This window comes from Canis lupus, chromosome 11, assembly GCF_003254725.2.
Source record: "Canis lupus dingo isolate Sandy chromosome 11, ASM325472v2, whole genome shotgun sequence".
NCBI lineage: Eukaryota > Metazoa > Chordata > Mammalia > Carnivora > Canidae > Canis > Canis lupus.
Genome location: NC_064253.1, coordinates 8,647,991 through 8,671,172, shown reverse-complemented (window position 1 = coordinate 8,671,172; position 23,182 = coordinate 8,647,991). Strand labels below are relative to the sequence as shown.

The following is a 23,182-nucleotide window of genomic DNA, read 5'->3' as shown; positions in this document are numbered from 1 at the left end:
TCTTCTCTCTTGACCCAGCAGTACCCTTGCATAAAGTATTACCATTTGGCTAATAGTTTAATTTTATGTGAAAAACAAAGCACCTGTATGGCCCAGTGAAGATGCCATATCAGAAAGAGCAATAGTTTTTATTTTGATATAATCTCTGTCATTATCATGAAAAAGGGTCAGCCTTCCCACTATATACCTGCAGCTGGTAAAGCAAAAATGAAACCTAGAAGAGCTCCAGGAGATTAGCTAGTTCTTAAAAGACATGCACTAAGACGAAAATTCTTGAGACCTCTAAAAGATACCATAACAGGGATGCCTGGGTGGTTCAGTGGTCCTGAACCTTTGGCTCAGGTCACGATCCCAGGGTCCTGGGATTGAGTTCCACATCAGGATCCCCGCAGGGAGCCTGCTTCTCTCTCTCTACCTGTGTCTCTTCCTCTCTCTCTCATAAATAGATAAATTTTAAAAAATAAAATAAAATAAAAAATATAAAATATCATAACAGAAAATTCTAGTTCTATACCACTGTTCCTTATACTGCAGAATTTAGTTGGCAAAGATAAAATGAACACAGGCAGAAACAAAAACTGGTATGTCTCACCGGTGTTATCAGTCATTTGTAATGGCCCAGTGTAAGGCACCTGCCTCTGCTCTACTGTGGTCACTTGTAGTAACACTGAGTGAACTAGGTCAGGAACAGATGTGACTGTCCTCTCTCAAAAGATACAATAATTCATAAATCTCTTTTTTAGTATTCTTGTGGTCTAACCATGTGCCAACGAAAACACTTGGATATATCAGAAGAAATCAACCTCTGAAATGATGTAATCTTCACCGTTTCCAGTGACAATTACTTTTATTGGGGCCACTTATAACTTTTAAAAGGAGAATTAACATATGCCATGGCTCATTATATTCTAAATAGATTTTTATATATGTGGGCCATGGTCTCTGGGGGACTGGAGCAATAGTTCTCAAAGTGAAGCAGGCTTTTGCTAACAGATTGTCCGCACCACTCTCCCTAACCCAAAGACTCCAGCACATCCTCCTAACAACAGAACCATTACTGTCCTGCTTCTATGCTTTATTATACTGGAAGGCTAGAGTAGGAAGAATAGTACCTACTATACTAAAAAAGCTAAAAAAAAAAATCAGGTATAACAATGATAGAAAAACATCTTTCAAAAAAAACATCTTTCTACATTTGTCTAAACCCATATAGTGCACAAACAACATCAAGAGTGAACCATAATCTAAAATATGGACTTTAGGTGATAATGTGTTGACACAGATTCATCAATAATAACAAATATACCACTCTGGGGGAGACTATGCATGTGTTAGTGCAAGGGATATATGGGAAATCTCTCTACCTTGCCCTCTATTTTGCTGTGAACCTTAAACTACTCTTTAAAAATCAGTTGTAGGGGATCCCTGGGTGGCGCAGCGGTTTGGTGCCTGCCTTTGGCCCAGGGCGCGATCCTGGAGACCCGGGATCGAATCCCACGTCGGGCTCCCGGTGCATGGGGCCTGCTTCTCCCTCTGCCTGTGTCTCTGCCTCTCTCTCTCTCTCTCTGTGACTATCATAAATAAATAAAAATTTAAAAAAAAATCAGTTGTAATATACATTTTTAAAAAATTTTGCATATACTCTGCTGGCTCAAAAGAACAAAACTAAAGTCAACAAACAATTCAGGTATCCTACCAAACATCAGTGATAACAGGTTAAGGGAAAAACTATACTGCTCCATGATATGGCCAAACTGAAAATGGCCATGAACAAAAAGTGATTTCTACCCATGCTGAAGAAATAGGTCTCTGTACCTTACTAACTATAGGCAAAAATTCAATGGGATATCAGGTCTTGCAAGGATCACAGGAAAGAAAGGAAATGTCGACAGGTTTGAGGCCTCATGGTATATACTCGCAATAAAGCAGTTTAAAAACAAAAAGGAAACCAGAGGAGATACACAGAGAAGGTACCAGATTAAGGAGTGAAATATGAAAAATTTCACACAAATGGCAATACGCAGAATGACTAGAGATAAAAAACCTGGACACCTAACACAGAGAAGGAAGGATGTACAACTGTCACTTAAAAACATCTAAGATGGAAGTAAAATATCCTTTCACTTCAGTGAAAGTGTCTCCTCTGAAACGTCAATCACAGCTGATCCAATGCCAGACATCTGCAGGTCAAGGGCTATCTAATATTATTTAATCTTCCTATAGCTATAGATTCTTAAGGTGAGAAGAACAGTCAATGTCACAATGATGTTCTCTTAATACATAGACAAAATAACTAAATCGCTAACCTAGGCATATATTTGCTTGTTTTACGCCAGGAAAATCCATTTACAGCTCGAGGATGGGCCAGATATACAAAGGAAAAATCCACTTCTCCTTGGGACTGTTTTTCTGAACTTTTGTCCGGAGAGGTAACAGCTGTCCGCCAGTTTTCTACATTATACCATACCTTTAAAAGACAGTCATCCTAATGAAAAGAAAAACAGAAAAACAGCCACATCAGAATTAAAGATTCAGATAAACAGCAAAGATAAGAATTTTCTCACCAATCACAGAAATTTAGGGATAGGAGGGATGGTGGGGCACAAAGGACAGAGGAAAAAATCTAATTCTGATACTTTTCTATCAGCATTCCATAATTGTGCTTTGAGAATTAGGTGTGTGAATATATATTTTGCAAGGACTAGACCAAGGAAAATGATAATTACCACATAGTATGCTAAAATGGAGTCACTGAGGAAGAATGATAGATGAAGGGTTCACTTTCCCACCTAGCCAAATTTCAAACAAGAAAGCATTACCACCAGCAGGCTTGTGAAGTCTGCTAATTTTTGAAAACAAAAGTTTTCATGAGATACCATATCAATGTTCAAAGAAAATGTTGAAGATGAGATTAATGAGTTAATACCTACTACTATAGGGGGATCCCTGGGTGGCTCAGCGGTTTAGTGCCTGCCTTCAGCCCAGGGCGTGATCCTGGAGTCTGGGATCGAGTCCCGAATCTGGTTCCCTGCATGGAGCTTGCTTCTCTGAGTCTCTCATTAATAAATAAATAAAATCTTTAAAGAAAAATACCTACTACTATATAAAATATTCTAAATACAATTAAAACTGCAGTTCTTAATTTGAGGAGTAAGGGAAAAAGAAGTGGACTAGAACATACCAGGCTCTGCTTTTAAGCTATAATTGCATTCCCATGCTTAAGGTTAATCAGAATCAAAAGCCTCACTTCTCTCCTAACAAAAAGTTCACTAAGGATTTAGGATACCTCATATCCTCAGTCTACCGAAAGCTATGATCCATGAGAACAATTAACTTCACACAATTAGTGTACATGAACTATTTGGTGAACCAATGATTACAAATAAATAATTTCAAGGAAATATACTCTTCTGACATCAACAGGTAAAAACATGAAAACAATTAGAAATGTCCTCCTAGAAAGTCTATAAATTATTATATTTGCTCAAAAAGATTAACCACTTGACCAAAATCAAAGTTGGTAAATGGCAGATTTATATCCAGATATATCTTTAAGTCTATGTTTCAATGATATCACATTGCCTTTTAACACAGTAATATTTAGCCAGTTTCTGCTATTTAACATTTTTAATAGAAAATATTTTTGATGTAAATAAAAGAATGAAGCCAGTTAATGTTTTTGATGTTTCAAAATAAATCAATAGCAACAGCATTTTCACAAATTACCTTCCCAGCAGTGGCAAAAAATTCTCCATCTGGTGAAAATTTCATTAAATGAATTTGGGAAGCAGTTCTGTAAATCAAAAAGGTAAGAAACAATTTTTAAGGAAAATCAGAATTGAATATTACTTCTGCAACTTAGCAACTTGCTTCAAACAATGGAAGATTTGTGATAATACAAGTTTCAAACTCAACTTTAAGTATACTTCATAAATGTAAAATAAAAAGTATAAATTTTTAAATAAATATAAAAATTATTTTTATGTGAAAACACCTACACATAAGAATCATGCAAGCAATGACTGATATTATCACTCTTTAAAGCTCAGGACAAAAAGAATCATAGTTCTCATTGCCTTAGAATATGAGAAAGAGATATCATTTTCTAGTTTGGAAATCTAATTTCCAAAGCCATTAGGTACCTATATTCTAACATATTTTCTTAAGATTTTATTTATTTATTTGACAGAGAGAAAGAGAGAGAGAGCGCACAAGCAGGGTGAGAAGCAGGCAGAGGGAGAGGGAAAGGGAAAAGCAGGCCCCCCACGGAGCAGGGAGTCCGATGCAGGACTCCACCCCAAGACCCTGGGATCAGGACATGAGCTGAAGGCACACACTTAACCAACTGAGCCACCCAGGTGCCCCTACATACATTTTCATGGACAATAAATTAAAAATTTGAAATTAATTCTCTCTTAAGGTAGCATTTACCTAAAGATTATGTGTGGATTACTGGGGGGACTTGCAAGCATGATGGAGTCAGCCTGCCAGCTTCATCTATACACTTGGTACACACCTTTTTCTTCTTTAAGGAGCTTTGCTCTTGTTCCTTCATTGCCTCCCCTTCTGGCTACCTGTATATGCTGATCTCAAGACAACCCTCTCTACCACTGTTTGTCTTTTCTTTACCCAATTTTATGCTTGGATAGACTGTCTTAAATTTATTTGTAAAGGAGGCCAAAGAGGAATTCTGTCACAGTTCATTCCAAATTAAAAATAACTTCTAGGAAACAAACTGAGGGTTGCTGGAGGGGAGAGGGTTTGGGGGATGAGGTAGCTGGATGATGGACACTAAGGAGGGCACTTGATGTAAATGAGTACTGCATGTTACTTGCAACTGATGAATCACTAAATTCTACTTCTGAAACTAATAAAAAAAAACTTTTCTTCTAGATTTTAAAAGTAATAAATATGTAATAGAAAGTATGGAAACATACGTATGAAAAGAAGAAAATGAAACCATCTAGTTTCACCAATATCACAACACCCATTCCCAGGCAAAACCACTGCCTATAGTTTAACACACTGCCTTCCAGACCCATCTCTCCACTCTTGTCTACTTTCTGTGGTAGGATATAGGGGAGGAGGAAATGGAAAGTAAGGTCATAGATACAATTTGCTTTGTAATACTTATTTTAATGTATGTAACGAACATGTTTTCATAACAATGTGCATAGATCTGCATCATTTTACTGGCTATGCTATTGCATTACAGATATATGCAATGCTTTAAAATAATTTCTTTATTCATTGCTGTTTTCTCATTTTTATTGCTACAAAAAAAGTGGTGCAATGAATATCCTTGTATATGCACTTTTATGCATCTGGTTAATTCTAAAAATATTCTTAAAACAAGTAATTAAAGATGCCTGATCTCCATTGCAATCCTGTCCAAGATTGTGACCTTTGGCTCCAGGTCTTCTCAAAATGGCAGCAAAGGCAGTCCTTTTAAAGGGGAAATCAGTCCTCAATGCTCCCTTGGCTCAATCAAAGTCCTCAAGATTTTCCCAACTCAGAATAAAAGGCAGAAGCTTCACAATAACCTCTGAGCAGACCCCTGATCCTTTTCGCTTTGCTCCTGCCACAAGCTAAACACACCCTTACCAGAGAGTCTGCACTTGATGGTTCCCTCTGCTTACAACACGCTTCTCCCAGAGATATGCTCCCTCGCTTCCTTCAGATCTACACCCAAAAGTCACCTCCATTCTTCTTCCTCTTACCCTACTTACTTTTCTCTATCTTGATCTAATATGTATAAAAAGTATTTTAAACACATCACAAAATGAATGTGATATAACTCAAAATTTAAATGTGTTCCAGTTAGTATAATCATCAGCTGCTCTTAAATAGAAATCTGAGTCCCATGGCTTTTCTACTTAACAACCATCTCAAATAAAGAGTATGTCTAGCCCAAGTTACTACTGTAGATTCTGATCTTGATTTAACTTAAGATTCTTCCCCTCTCCCAAAGGCACCAAACACATTTCAAATAACCAGTTCAACCCACAGAAGCCCTGCAGTGAAGGCAATATAACACTGCTGCTCCCCCCTCTGCTAAACTTACATGAAAGACTCCAGAACAAAGGTAACTCTTGCTAAAGAATTTACTTTTTGCAAAATCCTATTCCCTTTCCATATGTTAATCCTTTATAAAACCTATGATCCAGGTGAAGAGTGCAAAATACATGGAACCAGCTGCTCTGAAACCTCCTTTGGAAACCTTATATATATGAGGTATGCCTTACTCTCACTTTGCTATCTGATAGATTTCTTATTACTGTTTCATATAAAACTGACTCAGGAAGAATGCCATTTAACATTCTGTCATACTGGTTTACTGGTTTACAGTCTCTCTCCCTATCTGGTCCCTGCTATATTCCAAGCACTTTTACCACTGCCTGAAACATTTGTTGTATGAATGACTGAAATTTGGAGTTAGTCTCTCAAGGGTATAAAAAAAAATTAAGCCTGTTAATCCATACTTCCAAATTGCTCTACAGAAAAATACCAACCACACTTCCTTATTAACAGACTATAAAAGTACCTGTTCTCTAAACACTCACTAGTAATAGCTATTATCCATCCTCTTCTTTCTGGATATTTTGCATTTCTTGATTTTAAGTGAGGTCCATCAACACCTACTTAATTTGCTATTATTCACATGTACTACCATTTACAATTTTTCTCCTCTTTGTCCATTTTTGTTTACTATTATCTGTTCTTTTCTAGTTAATTTTTAAGACCACTTTTTTAAAAAGGCATTAATTCCAAACTGCAAATCTCTCCCTTCAACTTTTCAGTTTCCTTATTTTACAGAAATTTTTTAAGGATATGGTTGCAACTATTGAGGTTTTTCTTTCCTTTCCTTTCAGTTTCTAGTTCTGGACACCTAGAAAGTCTCTCCCTAATCTAAGGAAGCAGTTTTCATGCAACTGTGATAGAACATAAACATCAAATGCTAAATTTCCTAGTAGCCGCATTTTTAAAAAGTAAAAAGAAACAGGTGATATTATTTTATTTAAGCTAATATATGAAAAATATTATTTCAACATGTAATCAATTAAAAAATTAATGATATTTTACATTTTTTTCCTTTGTGTTAAATTCTTGAAATCCAATGTGTATTTTATACTTAGAGCACATTTCAATTCAAACTGGCCATATTTCAAGTGCTCAAAAGTGAGATGTCACTAGTTGCTACCATAATTGACATTATAATTCTATATTATTAAAATTCACCTGTATTTTCCTTTAGCATCGTTTCATTGTATAGAAATTCAATGTTTCCTTCTTCTGACACTTATTGTGGGGTCAGACTCTAATTTCATTTTCTTCTCCACAGAGCTATCAAGTTTGCCTCATGATATAAAATGACACCTTACATATTGAATCTCCCTGGGTACTTCATCTAATCCTGGACTCTAATCTGTTCCTATATCAAAAACAAACCACTTGACCAGCTCTAGCTTTAGAACCCACTTTAGTATGTTATCTTCATTATTTCTTTCAATTTCCCTGATTTTCTCATATTTAACTTTTAAGAGTTTAAAACTATGCTCAAAAGTAGAAATTCCAATGGAATTTTGACAGGGATTATGTTCAATACATAAAGTAACTTTGGAAAAAGACACTTCTTCACAATAGGAAAACTTCCAGTTAAAAGCATGGAAAATGTATGTCTCCTTTTGTATAACTTAGCAAGTTTCTATTTAACGATAATCATATAGGCTTAACAAATTTCTTATGTTTCTTTCTAGGTGTTTCATTCAACAATTAAAAAACTGGATCTGTAGAACATGGGAAACAGTGCATTCTCTGTATATAATAAAAGACCTGTCACAGAATAAAAAATCAATACTTATGTTAGTGTAGTTTTACACAAACTAAAATGCATTTATAATAAAACCCACACGAACAGGTTTATCACTTCAATCCCCTAATAAATTGCTTACTTGCAATGCCAAATGCATCTCCAGTCCCCCAAATTAAGGTCTGTTTTATCTGGATTTTCATCTTCAGATGGTTTCTCCAAGTTAGCATTGTACCACAGTTGCAAACAGCTAGAACCAGTTAAAAGACGATTGCCTAAAAATAGATATATATTATTAACAATTTATTATTTAAAAGTATTTAATTAAGTCACATGGTCAAGAGTTTCATATAATACTACAAAAACAGCACAACTTCTAAAAAAAGTTAAATAAAAAGATTTGTTGGGGGAGGCTGTGTTTTAATTTTGTTGAGGCAGCTAGAGAAAAAGAGAATAGATTATACAATCTCTCATTTAACAAACATTTAACGAGCATCTTCTCTGTACCAGGTGCTGTCCTAGCCATTGAGGAGGATACGATGACAAATGAAGCACTGTCCTTTTCCATGACGACTTCATGTTCTCGTAGAGACATATTGTAGAGAGACATGAAGTCATGCAAGTTCAAATATATTCCCAAGAATGATTCATACTCTGGTTTATGGTTACGGATAAGGTACACAATAGACTTGGAAAAAGAAATAAGGGTGGAAAAATTTCTGGGGTCAGATTGCAAAGCACTTTCAAAATTTACATGGAACTTGGACCTTGTTTTAGGTAGGTGGGAGTTTTAAGTGTGTGGGGGTTACATAAGTGGATCTGTATTTTAGAACAGGAGTCTGAACTGGAATGGGGGGATGTCAACAGATGGGCTTGAAGAGAACTCCTAAGATAATACACAAAAGTTATCTGTATAGTATGTACAGTTTTCTAGAGAGGTAATCCTTAAGTTTCATCATGCTTTCAAAGGCTCCAGTACACAAAGAAAGGCAAAGATTCTTTTTAAAAAACAAGACTAGAGATAGATTAGGGAAAACAAAAACACAGGGAAACATGGTTAACTAATTATAATAAACAACAAAGGAAATCATGAGGATCTGAATCAAATACTGAAGTAAGAAGGAAGGATTTGAAAGCCATTTCAAAAGCAGAATTTTCAAGGCTTAACACCAACTAAAAAACAGGAGATACAAAAGGTTTCAAGGACAGATCCCAATTTATGACTTGCATAATTGAGAAGAAGGCTATTGTCCAGACAAAAAAAGAGAAAGGAAGGGACACAATTGTGGCCAAAAAGTTGAAAATAAGTAAGGCATTCACTTTGGCAAATAAGGACTGTGGATCTGTGTTGCTCTGGAAAGATTACTTTATTTCAAAAGGAAAGCGGGTCTGGGACAAAACCCTATCGATCAGAAATCTCTGTGTCTAAATCCCAAATAAGTCACTTAATTAGTCATGTGAATCTGATCTAGTTGGACGAACTTTGAGCCTCAATTTTCTTCTCACTTGTAAAATCAGACATATGTAGAGTTGTTCTAATGATTAGCTATAATATGTATAATCCATCTAGCACAGGGTAGGCACTTAGCAGAAGCTCAATAAATTGCAGCAACTAGATAGAAAATTTCATAAACAAATAAAAACAGCCTAGAAAGCACCAATGAGACATTCCACGTACATATGGTTAGACACAAGTTTTCTTTTTAAAATTGAGATATAACATATATAACAATTTATTCATTTCAGGTGTACAACATAATGATCCAATATTTGCATATACTGTAAACTGGTCAGCATAGTAAATCTAGTTAACATCCATCATCACACATTGGTTATAATTTTTCTCTTGTGATGTAAGAACTTTTAAGAGCTACTCTCTTAACAACTTTCAAATATACAATTCAGTATTGTTACCCATGGTATGGTCACTATGCTGGATACTACATCCCCAGGACTTATTTATAACTGGAAATTTGTACCTGTTGACCCTCTCTTCACGTATTTCATCCACCCCTCACTCCTGCCTCTGGCAATTGCCAACCTCACCTCTGTATTTATTTCAGTTTTTACACATGTTCTTGAACATAAACTGAAGCTGAAATTAAGGTATACCATGAAGGATTAAGAAATTAATATAGAATACCAAGTACTTAATCCCAGTTATGATACAAAATGATGATGAAATGATACAAACATACATTTCATATGATATGAAATGATACAAAAATAGCTAAGGTATGGTACAGTATGTTGACTTGAACACAAACGGCGGAGGTATGAATATTAAAGTAGAGAAAAAAAGCATAGAAAGTCTTAAAGAGAAAAACCTTACGATTTAAGCCACATGCAATAGTGGATCTGGAGAAAACACAAAGGCACTAGAGTCAATTTAGTAGCATCATCTGAAAAAATTTCTTTATATCCCAATACCTGGCATATAGTTAAATAAGTATCGATCAAAACCAGAATACTAATACTTCACTTAAAATATTTAAAATCTGTTTATAAATAAAGTTCACTTGGAAAAATAATATAGTAATTGTTTCAAAATATTTATTACAACAATAACCCATTTCTCAACCAAACCATTACAAATTTTGTTTATAAAAATACAAATAATAAACTTCAATGTAAATTTTAACTCATCACAATAAAGAGATAATTGTCATGAGTTGTTGTCAAGTTGATACCACATAGTTAAGAAAATAAGTTCTCTTTTGATACAACTCTGAAATGACTGAGGAATTTAACATTAATATTATCCTCCAAACCATTAGTACTGATAGACCAATAGTACAAAATTTACAAGTGACTATTATGTTATTATTAAAGAATTATCACTCAATTCTAATGTGAAATGTTTTTATTGTAGTTACTAATATGACATTTCAAGTAGCTAGTTTATTTGCTAACACTATTTTTACAGGGCTCTTATCATTTACCAAATACTTTCAAATACACTGTCATATCTGATCATTAAAAGCTTTCCTTGTGAAAAAGATATGACTTTAATTTACAAGTGAGTTAACTATTTTTGATATGTTAATTTCTTCATGATCATAAAACTTAGAGTAAAATATGTAAACATTGAAAACCTAATATAATGGCCCCTCAAAGAAAATACTGAATAAAATAGAATCTCAGCCTTTGTCTTATCAAAAATTTAAACCATGTAAACAAACAATTACAATAGAATGTTGTGCTATAATAGAATAAACTAATGTATCATCCAAATAGGAATTTTTCTGAGAGCAGAAGGTAACACTATTAATAATCACAGGAAAAACAGGCAATAACTGGAACATAAGTCTATCTATAGTAGAGTCATACATAAACTGCAATACTAAGCTAAAAGCCAAATTTGAACCCAGGTCTGACCTCTTTCCATTTGTATGCCTAAAATATACATGTAGGTTACCAGCTAGTAGGCATCAAGTCTATATCCTCACATAAGAAAGAACATTTTAAACCATTGTGATCTTTTTTTAGAAATATCTAAAAGATAATCTCTTTTATCTTCTAAAATAATTTCCTAATATTCTGAACTTTGTTTTCTAAATATTTTTTCTCAGCCATTTCATCTACTATATTAAAATGCAAGCTATCTGATCTAAACTGAGGACTTCCAGTTCTATGTTGCAAGCATGTCAAATTCCACATGTACAAACAAAACCTATGTTCCACTATCTGTAACTCTGATATATCAATCTTCTTCTTGTGATCACAGATATTCACAAAATAATCTACAATCCAACTGTCACACAATCACCTAAATGCATTTCATATCTTTGCACTGCTTTCGTTAAGTCATTCAACCTTAATTAAGCACCTACTACATTAAAGGTCTTGACTTAAATTCTTATTTCTCATTCAGACTCCTATGAATGCATACTGTGCAAAGGTAATTATAATAATTGTAAATATTTATCCTCCTCTTCCAACCTGCTGCTACCAGAAAAATCATACAAAACCATAAATCTTGGCTTGTCACGATCCACTTTTTAAAACTGTAACATTTTTCTGGATAATTAAAAAGAATTAAGTTCAAATACCTTAATATAGTTTTAAAAGCCTTCCATAATATGTTGTGGTCTATCTCCTTATCACCAGATTCACTCCAGCCCCAATGAAGTCTTAAGCACTAAGAGAATGTAATGTGTCTTGTATTTTCTTTCTCTGTGCCTCTGTGTATTGTGGTAGATTAGTACAACTGGCTTTGGGATTTTTTTTAATGCAGAAATAGGTATACGATACACAGACACACGTTATCTCAGAATTCACTTCTTTTTCTCTCCTCCCATCTAGCCCCACTCTTAATGTTAAATCTACAAAAGAGCTGGTCAAAAAGCTCCTCTTCAATGAAATTTTGATTATCCAGAGAGAATTAAAGTCTCTTTCCCGGGATCCCTGGGTGGCGCAGCGGTTTGGCGCCTGCCTTTGGCCCAGGGCGCGATCCTGGAGACCCGGGATCGAATCCCACATCGGGCTCCCGGTGCATGGAGCCTGCTTCTCCCTCTGTCTGTGTCTCTGCCTCTCTCTCTCTCTGTGACTATCATGAATAAATAAATAAAATCTTAAAAAAAAAAAAAAAAAAGTCTCTTTCCCAAAACAACAGGTATTACAGTGAGCATTTGTCTTCATTTCAGTACAAGTTCTAAAAGAACATAATGTTATCCTTACTTTTTATTCCCCACAATATCAAGCAAAGCAGAATTGAAACATAGGAAAGTAATAAAAGAAACAGCCTAGGCAAGTGATACTTCATTTCACTTAATCCAGTTCTTACCTGCAGGATCCCAAGTTATGTTGTGTGCTATTGATTCCAGAAAAAATTGGCCACTTTTCTGCCACTGACTATATAATTCCTAAAATTAAAAAAAAAAAAAATCAAACACCTCATTTAGCCAATTATTATTGGCAGCTTTTCTCTATCAGATATATACGTTCATGTTTATTATTCTTAGTAATATATAACGTTTTTTTGAGGTACAACTGACTGACCATGCAGTCATTTTTAATGGGGAACAAAATGTTCAATTGAGTTGAGAATAATAAGAAATATGTGATGGAAGAGATTAGTGAGAGAATGAATACCCATTCTTGGAAGTCCAAAAGTTTGTCTTCAGCATAAACAACCAGTAAGTATATGCTAGTTTGGACAACATTCTCCTTAACCTCAGACTTTTACAATTACACTGACTACCTTTTGTTATTATAGTTACAAAGGCTTAATTTTAAATGTGTCTGTCTGTGCTGAGGCTTCCTTCTCTTTTAATGTTTCATCCTCACATGAGATCATAAAGTACGTGTGAAAACTCAGAATACAAGATGTAGTAATACTTATAGAAGTTTTTTTTTCATTCCTTGAAGCAACATTTTTCAAACTTTTTTAGTAAACCAGTAAGAAATGTATGTTGTAATAGGACCCAAAACACATGTACACATAAATGAAATCTAGGTTTACCCTTACTACATGTGATGTACTCTAACATTTTCTATTTTACTTTGTTTTCTTTTAAAGTCAGGCTGTGGCCTATTAGGTTGAGCTCATTAACCTCTAAAAGACTGAGACCCATAAACAATCTTTTAATGTAGTGGTTCTCATACTTTAGTACAATAACCTGAGATGTTTACTAAAAGTTCAGATTTCTGAGACCCATGACCAAAGGTTCAGGCTCAAAAAATCCAGAATGAGGAATCTGTACTTTAAATCAACACGCCACTGGGCACCTGGGTGGCTCAGTTGGTTAAGTGTCTGCCTTTGGCTCAGGTCACAATCCCGGGGTCCTAGGACCTACATCAGACTCTCTGCTCAGTGAGGAGCCTGCTTCTCCGTCTCCCTCTGCCTGCAGTTCCCCCTGCTTGTGCTGTCTCTCTCTTGGCCAAATAAATAAATAAATAACATCTTAAAAAAAAAATAAAATAAAATAAAATAAATAAATCAACACCCCCCCAGGTGATTCTGATAAAGGTGGTCTGCAGAATAGGTTTTTACCAAACACTGCCTTGCAGGAATGGCTCTTAATCATAATACATATCAGAACCCTCTCTAGAACTAGACATAGAAGTGTCTAGGCATAATCTCACACCTATAGATTTAGAAATCCCCAGGGCAGACTCTGGACACATGACATGGTCCAACTAGTGATCCTGAAGTGCTCCACTCATGAAGAACCACCACCTTTAAAGAATATTCTACAATGCACATAGGAAAGGAAATAATATCTTTTTTATGAAGATCTACAGAGTCTCTAAGACTATACCCAGTAATTATAGATTCTGTGTACCTTCCAAGTCCATTTTTCCATTTGATCCAGTTTTCCCTTTATTCATCAGACTTGCTTTTTAACCCTTTCAGCAAAGTCAGTGCAGCCTAGCAATAAACCAGAGTCTTCTTACTGACTTTTAAGCATTAAATTAAATAACTTTAATTAGTACATGAGAAAATGGACAAAAACTAAAATTCTTGATTCTATCCTTCATAATAAAGGCATTTTAACATAACATACTGACTTTTTTAAAAAGTCAGTTACTTCATTCAATAAATATTTATGGAGTACTATTTGAAACATATCATTCTGAACAAAGCAATCACTTATTTTTACTACTATCAGTTACTAATTCATAGTTATCAGGGCCTCCAATATTGGATTCATTAGATAATATACAACACAAATATAAATCAGGGAAGGACTGTAGACTCCTTCCATGAAATTTCAAAATGAGTGTCAGTTAACCTAGAGAAAATGTTTTTCATTAACACAAGGTATGGAACAAGAATGCTCACACTTAGGAATCAATACAGCTGGTTGTACTTAGTTCTGTGGCTTAGCAGCTATTCTAATGGTCAACCAACTAATTTTCTTTGGGCCTCTGTTCTCTTATTCATAAAAAAGAAATAACAGCTATCATACTAAATCAGAGGGAATTTGTAAGATACTAATGAGCTAAGTGAAAATGAAATGAAAAATATTAAAAGTTATATATATAAAAGTATGTGTATTATTAAAACATGTTAATTCTTTATATTTAATATACTTCTGCATGGTTTTTGACATCATGTCTTCATTCCAATATTCCCATGAAGAATCAATAGCGAGGATCCCTGGGTGGCTCAGCGGTTCAGCGCCTGCCTTTGGCCCAGGGCACGATCCTGGAGTCTCGGGATCGAGTCCCACATCGGGCTCCCAGCATGGAGCCTGCTTCTCCCTCCTCCTGTGTCTCTGCCTCTCTCTCTCTCTCTGTCTATCATAAATAAATAAATAAATCTTAAAAAAAAAAAAAAAAAGAATCAATAGCTATTAACCTATTTCAGAACTGAGCAAAGAGCCTCGTAAGACACTGACTTGCTTAGGATCAAATGGCTAGAAAGCAGCAGAGAAAGCAAGTAAACAGTCCTTGGCTCCTAAGATAATGCTCTTAAGACCATATATATGCTGATCCTCTTTCCTATGGTTTAAAGCACCAGTTTAATCTTCATTAGAAATGGGTAAAATAACCTGGTCTATTTTATTTAGAACATTAAAGCACCCAAGAAATCTAATATTTATAAACTGTTCTAAATAGCTTTTAGAACTATTTCTGAATATAGTTTTTCATAAAGAAAAGCAAGTATTGATCTATTAACAGTTATATTAAGGAGGGAAAAAAGTCCTGGAGGTATGTTAAGACTCTGCAATTAAAACCTGTAACTTTGGGCAGCCCGGGTGGCTCAGCGGTTTAGCACTGCCTTCAGCCCAGGGCCTGATCCTGGAGACCTGGGATCGAGTCCCACGTCAGGCTCCCTGCATGGAGCCTGCTTCTCCCTCTGCCTGTGTCTCTGCCTCTTTCTCTCCTTCTCTCTGTCTGTCTCTCATGAATAAATAAATAAAATCTTTAAAAAAAAAAAAAAAAAAAACCTGTAACTTTAAGAACAAAATACATAGGAAAAAGCAGAAGTATATAAAAGTAGTTTATAGTTAAAAGTAGTTAATAAAAACCAAAAACAAAGTGGCACCCTTCACTATATAATGGTATGTGCCATTAGCAATAAGTTAACTGCAGAATTTAAAGTTGTTGACTCTTCAAATACCCATTATAAAGCAAAATGTCAGAAGAAAAAAAAACATTTCCACATAATTCAACACAATTTAGTTTACTTCTTTTTTAATCCAAGATTTAAAACATATTTTAAATATGGAAGTAACAATGTGTATCTTTTAATTATAGCATAATTTATACGATTTATCTGATGATCACTCTGTACTCTTTAAAATACTGTCTTTTAATACTCAATTTCAATTTCTAAAAGAAAAATGATAAATTACTGACCAAATTTTTCTTTTGCTTCGGTAGGTTAACTGGTTCAAAAACAGAGATAACATTTCCATAGGATGCTGCAATCTTTTAAAAAGAAAAAAGAAAGAAAACTTATGGATATGTTAACTTACTTATGAATCAAAAGAGCAAAAGAAATTAGTAGTATATCTTAAAATAAGCTGCCTCCCACAATTTCATTTATCAATTTTTGAGAATAACAGTTCTAAGAGACTACCATACCGGAGTCAGAATTCTAATACTGTCACTTACTAAGTAACCAGCAAGTTAATCTCTGTGCACCTAAGTGTCTCTATCTGTATTTATAATATGCATAAAACTATCTTCCTAATGGAATTAGTTTGAGAATTAAAATATCTGTAAAACATCTAATATATAATTAGCTATAAGGTGTATGGTAAATATTAATTCCATTCCTAATAGAAAAAAATGTATTGATATATTCCTTGTCAAGTGGAAATTAGGACTTAAAAATCAGTTTCTAGGCTATGTCTTCAAAGTTCACAATCCTGTCAGTGGATATTTAGCTTTGTAAAAATAAAATTTAGATCTTTTCCTTTGTGAACTCTCTGAGAAATGTATTCTTTTCAATACTCCATTTTATCTGAGAGTCCTTAAAATTTACTCTTTCAATCAATGGCTCTGTATATAAGGTGGTTACTATTGTAGCTTAAGTGAGCCACAGATGAAGAACACTGAAATATCAGAAATGAGATTGATAGAACAAAAATGAATGAAGGGTAAAAAAATAAGAGCATAAACTTTACAGAAGAAAGGGGTAAGCAACAAGGAGGTAATATAGAATAGAAAAAACTTTCAATGGCTATTTTTAGTGTTCTGAGAAGTTCATAGGATATAGAAATCATCATAGACACTTAGTCGGTCTAGGAGGGAGTATTTAGTTTGGGCTTTTAAGAGTGGGTAGTACTTCAAACAGCAGTGAATATTCAATTGTAGAAATAGGTTATAACACAAGTATGAACACAAGTATAAAGATCAGAAGAGGCAATGTACACCTGAAGGAGACTACCAGCCCAGATTGAACAGTGTGTTCCTTCTAACACAATGATGGACATGTGTCCAAAAAGGCAGGCCTAGCCAGGTTGTACAAGGGCCTTGTGCCAAGCTGAACAATTTGAACTTCCCAAGGTAATGGGAAGCAAAATATGTTTTTAAGCAAATGAATAAGATAAATGCACATGAATTTTCTCATGAAAATTAATCTGGTACAGAGAAAAAAAAAACACAATAATGCTAAAGTACTGGATGTATACAGTATCAAGTAGCACTTTCTTCTTAAAGCAAACAGAAATCTCCAGGTATCATACCCTGTAAATTTTCTTCCTGATACCGTTAGGAATTGTTTAATTGTATTAATATTTGCAACACAAAGGAAATCTGCCCTTTGTGAAAATGACTAGGTGGAGCCTGGGTATATCACTGGATTAAGCATCTGCCCTGGGGTTCTGGGACCAAGTCCCTTTCTGGCTCCCTGCTCAGCAGGGAGTCTGCGTCTCCTTTTCCTTCTACTACCCCACTGATTGTGCTCTGTCTCTCAAATAAATAAATGAAATCTTTAAATTAAAAAAAAAATTACTATAAAACCAAATGACCTGTTTATTTTAACCTGGACTATGATGTAATCTAAGTTATCAAGAAAACATAACTCATATTGGAAGTTAATTAAAATAGGATTTCCAATATAACCAGGCCTAGGTAAGTCTGGATGTTATAAGCAAATTTAAATACAATTAATAAAGATAATAGAACAAGAGCTGAAGAGAAAGGGGAAAGTCTCAAGGATTTTTAATATTCCACAATAAAGATCATTTTTGTAATATAGTGAGAATGAAAGGTATGAGCAAAAGAAAGATGAGAGATCCTTGTAACTGTAAAAGAAAGGGACATAGAAGTAAAAGAAACAGGTCAAGATTGTAAGAGCTGAAACTCATTTTACCAAAAGTATCTCTAAACTAGGTACTAAGAGGCAACTTTTCAGACAGGCAGATTCATTAAAAATGATTAGATTTAAAAAAAAGAGATTGGGTCCATTTTATTCCTCACACAAAATGTTCTGATGGAACCATATAGTCTAATAATATATTTATATATCTAACAAAAAAATCAATAAATTGGCAAAGTTCAGCCCAATCTACCTACAAGGATAACTAGGCCTGGCCACCTATACCTATGTGATGCTATGTTAAGCTATATACTATGCTGTGTCCTAGCTATGACTACCAATTCCGCTACTGTATAGAACTGCATTTCACCTGATGCAGAATCATAACCTGTTTCTCTGGTTGTTGTTGCTGTTCTACTTTCAAGGTTACTTTTTACTTTTCATGTGAAAATGGAAGTGCAAACAAAATTTTTCATTTCTCTTACAGATTTGGAATAAATTAATAAAAAACTGTGGACTTTAGAAGAGTTGACCTTCACTTTAGTACCAAGTTATCCAGAAGCTAGAAGGAGATACCTCTAGAGAGAAAGAATGACTCTAACAAATGATTTCTCTTCATTTGTTTATTTGTAAATAGACTGAAGATTTACTGTCATTCCTTTCCCTTAATCCAATCAGTTTTTAAATAAGTAAGTTTTAGACTTATTCTATGGATAATATTTCTTTATCAACCCACAGAAAAGATTATGCCATATTTTGAAATTATGTAAGAAAAGAATTTCTTATAATCTCTAAGACACATCTGGAGTCTGGAATTTTTTTCTCAATGGTGCATCTTGGAGAGCCAAAAATTTTGTACCTATATGGTCCTTGAAACAAAGCAAGCTTCAACTTCAACAGGAAATACATAGAGATTATCCTGACAAAAAAGTATATTCAAAACAAATCTCACATAACAAGATTACAAACCTTGCCTTGTTGCATTGAGCAGTCTACACATCCTACTTGAATATTTCCATGTTTAGCTCCTGGGATTATTTGTAATCTTTCAAAATCACTTCCCAGTATAACAATGTCACATCCAGATGCATAAGCCTAAAAATAAAAAAAGACAAAGAAAAAGATAAAATAAAAAGGAGAAACTTGTCAAGAAAGTATCTATCATGTAGAATAATGGCATTAAACATTATGTTTTAACAGAGTAACTTTAAATACCCCTTTTTAAAAAAAATCTCTATTATTTGAGAATATTTCCTTTACCTCTGATATTCAAAACCCATCAGCAAATTTCAGTCCTACCTGCAAAATGTTCACTTCTACCTCCACTGAATGGTCCTGTTCTACCTCCCTACCATGGTTCAATGCCCTTATTGTCCTAACTCTCCAAACTCATCTCAAGCTACTCTTTCCTTCCCTCCATTGGCTCTGTTCCTATATTGCCCTTGCTTGTTCCTGAGGCATATCAATTTTTTCTCCACCGATGTGTTTTTTATCTACCTCTCTTCTGCCCGGTCTTTGTCTAGCTAGCTTTTTTCCAACATTCAGGTCTCAGTTCCCAAGCGTGTGCGCGTGCACGCACACACACGCACACACACGCACGCTCTCTTTCTCTCCCGCTCTCCCTTTACTTCCTATCACATTACTAGCTATTCTTCACAGCAGGTATCACAATTTCATTTTTTTTTTTTTTGAGATTTTATAGACATAGAGAGAGAGAGGCAGAGATACAGGCAGAGGGAGAAGCAGGCTCCATGCCAGGAGTCCGACGTGGGACTCGATCCCAGGACTCCAGGATCGCGCCCTGGGCCTAAGGCAGGCGCCAAACCGCTGAGCCACCCAGGGATCCCGGTATCACAATTTCAAAGTATCTTGCCTATTATCCATTTTCATTATTGCAAGTTAAGTTACAAAACAAAACTATAGAGTTCAACTGCATCTTGTTCTCTATTCTCCAATTCCAAATGAAGGGGCTTCTTTATAAATACCTATGGCATAAATGAAGTACTTAACTTAAAAAAAAAGCTACCATAACCAAACAGGCATAGTTCAAAGCCTTTTAGCAAGCATTTATAGCTCTTTTTGAATTTTACAATTAGCAGGACTCTTCCAACCAGACTTCTTCTTGTATCCTTTTCTCTAGCTTCTTAGACCACAGGAATTTCTTTGTGGCTGTCTTCTTGGAATTTACTTATATAAGCCAGCATGAAGTATAACACTGACAATAAAACATCTATCACAATCTTTTTCCCATCCAAATATAAGTTCTTAAAGTAATTATTTTCTTTCTCATCACTTTTGCACCTCCACACATACCTTACTTAATGTAGAAAATAATAATTTATACTTTACGACTTTAATTTTTACCAAAGCCAAAATTTTCTGTACATGCCAGCAAAAAATATTTGGAAAGGTATTTGAGAGAACATACAAACACATCTGCTTACATTACAGACAAGAAAATGAGGCCTAAACAGGCTGACATAATTTCTTAGTGGCAGAGTGGGCTTCAGAATCTTGATCTCTTGATTCTTGATCTAGTTCTGTTCCTAGGACACCAGAAGAACTTCCCTAGTTAAGTATGCTTGCCTAGAATTTTCCTAAAAGGAATTAGGGACAATCAAGTCTGCTTGTACTGGCGTCATATAGTGGAAAAACTGGCTCAGTAAAAAAAAAAACAAAAAACAAAAGTCTCATGATGGTCTGCTCACCTATATAAATATACACAGTAGGATCATAAGGCTTGTCACAAGACTATTAGCAAGAATTCCAAAAACTAATTAAAGAAAAATTTTCATTTATAATGCTCTAAATATCTTAATATTTTAGAAACTGATTCCCCCCCCCCATTATTTTTTTTTAATTTTTATTTATTTATGATAGTCACACAGAGAGAGAGAGAGGCAGAGACATAGGCAGAGGGAGAAGCAGGCTCCATGCACCGGGAGCCCGATGTGGGATTCAATCCTGGGTCTCCAGGATCGCACCCTGGCCAAAGGCAGGCGCTAAACCTCTGCGCCACCCAGGGATCCCCCCCACAATATTTAATTTTGGTAAGATAACTGCTAGTCACTGTATCCCAAATCATTGTATCAAATTATAAATATTTACAACTTAGATTTCCTACTCATTAAGCAAAAATTTTAGTTTCCATTAACTGAAACACACACACACATATATAAAAAACATGTCTTCATAACTTTGCCTTCCTTTTGCCGTACCTAAAATTGTCTACCTACTTTCAGATATTGTATAGCAACTATTTTTGTCAACTACAACTCTGAATTTTCCTGAATCAAGTTTACATTAATCCTGAAGTTCCTCACAAAATTACTGTTTAATACAAGTACTAAACATCTACAGAGTTGAGACATGCATAGTTATCCCAGAAATAAACACTTAGCCCTACAGAGAGGAAGATGCCAACTTCACAATTAACTCTTGATCATTCAAAGATTAACCAAGCTCTGAATTGCCCTTGTTCTTTTGCTGGAGCTGTATTACATTAGTACAGCCTGTCATTTGACTTTCTCTTAGTGACAGTACTAAAACGTACAAAGCTTTCTCTCTCTAGTTTTGGTAAACTTCAAATCAATTGAAAATGACTGATCTTATCTGGAATATCTCTTTCAGTTCTCACTTTCTTCTCTTAAAGCTGTAACTAATGGATGTCAATAAGCTACTATCTGAGGGGAAAAAGGAATATAACCAACTGTAGTCTACACTTCACAAATTGACTATTATGCTTGGAGTTATAATAAAAATCTTCTGGTATTCTTGATTACAGAATTTAAATTTTTACAGTTTATTTGACTGTATAAATGCAGGATGCATTTTATTACAGACAAACTATATTTGCATTATGTTCCACTTCTCACTCATTTTCAAGAATTTGTAAACGTATCTCTTTAAAAAATCTTGTATAGGAGATTAGTGGAATAAACTATAGCTCATAACTGCTATAGAGTATCATACAGTTATAAAAATAATAAGGACAAAGTAGAAAAGGATGTATAAGGGACAAATTTTGGATAAGGGACAAGGAAATAAGAAAACATATATGGGGAAACAAAGGCAAAAATGAACTACTGGGACTTTATCAAGACAAAAAGCTTTTGTACAGCAAAGGAAATAGTCGACAAAACCAAAAGACAACTGACAGAATGGGAGAAGATATTTGCAGATGACGAATCAGATAAAGGGCTAGAATCCAAAACCTATAAAGAACTTAACAAACTCAACACCCAAAGGATAAACAATCCAATCAAGAAATGGGCAGAAGACATGGACACACATTTCTCCAGAGAAGACATACAAATGGCCAATAGACACATGAAAAAAAGGTTCCACATCACTCACCATCAGAGAAATACAAATCAAAACCACAAAGAGATACCACCTCACACCAGTTAGAATGGCTAAAATGAACAAGACAGGAAACAGCAGATGCTGGAGAGGATACAGAAAAGGAGGAACCCTCTTACATTGTTGGTGGGAATGCAAGCGATGCAGCCACTCTGGAAAACAGTATGGAGGTTCCTCAAATAGTAGAAAATACAGCTATCCTATGACCCAGCAATTGCACTACTGGGTATTTACCTTAAAGATACAAATGTAGTAATCTGAAGGGGCACCTGGACTCCAATGTTTATAGTAGCAGTGTCCACAACGCCAAACTATGAAAAGAGCCCATCAACAGATGAATGAATAAAGAAGATGTGGTATAGATAGATAGATAGATAGGGTATGTATACACACATATGTGTGTGTGTATATATATTTATATGTGCATGTATGTATATAATGGAATACTACTACTCAGCCATCAAAAATGAAAACTTGCCATTTACAATGACATGATGAAAATAGAAAATATTACACTAAGCAAAATAAGTCAATCAGAGAAACACAATTATCATAAGATCTCACTCACATGTGGAATTTAAGAAACATAACAGGATCATAGGGGGAGGGAGGAAAAAATAAAACAAGACGAATGCAGAGAGGGAGACAAACCATAAAACACTCTTAGTCGTAGAGAAAAAACAGAGGGTTGCTGGAGCAGACAATGGTGGTGGTACGGGGTAACTGAGTGATGGGCCTGAATGAGGGCACAGAATGGAATGAGCACTGGGTGTTATAAAAGACAGATGAAT

The 23,182-nt window shown here is 34.8% G+C and overlaps 1 protein-coding gene across 10 annotated transcripts in view; it reads right to left on the bottom strand.

Moving 5' to 3' along the window:
• DMXL1 (Dmx like 1) overlaps positions 1–23,182 on the bottom strand; it is a 128,046-nt gene that overhangs the window by 93,248 nt on the left and 11,616 nt on the right. For 9 of the 10 annotated variants that reach the window (XM_035697072.2, XM_035697064.2, XM_035697065.2 and 6 more), the window contains exons 2-7: positions 18,999–19,124; positions 16,121–16,192; positions 12,597–12,675; positions 7,953–8,085; positions 3,727–3,793; positions 2,307–2,485 (exon numbers count right to left, since the gene is read on the bottom strand). In XM_035697072.2, the coding sequence (XP_035552965.1) occupies positions 2,307–2,485; positions 3,727–3,793; positions 7,953–8,085; positions 12,597–12,675; positions 16,121–16,192; positions 18,999–19,013 (545 nt within the window). In that variant the 5' untranslated portion in view covers positions 19,014–19,124. Of the gene's footprint in view, positions 1–2,306; positions 2,486–3,726; positions 3,794–7,952; positions 8,086–12,596; positions 12,676–14,097; positions 14,184–16,120; positions 16,193–18,998; positions 19,125–23,182 lie in introns of those variants that run through there. The other variant, XM_035697074.2, reaches the window with a different exon arrangement.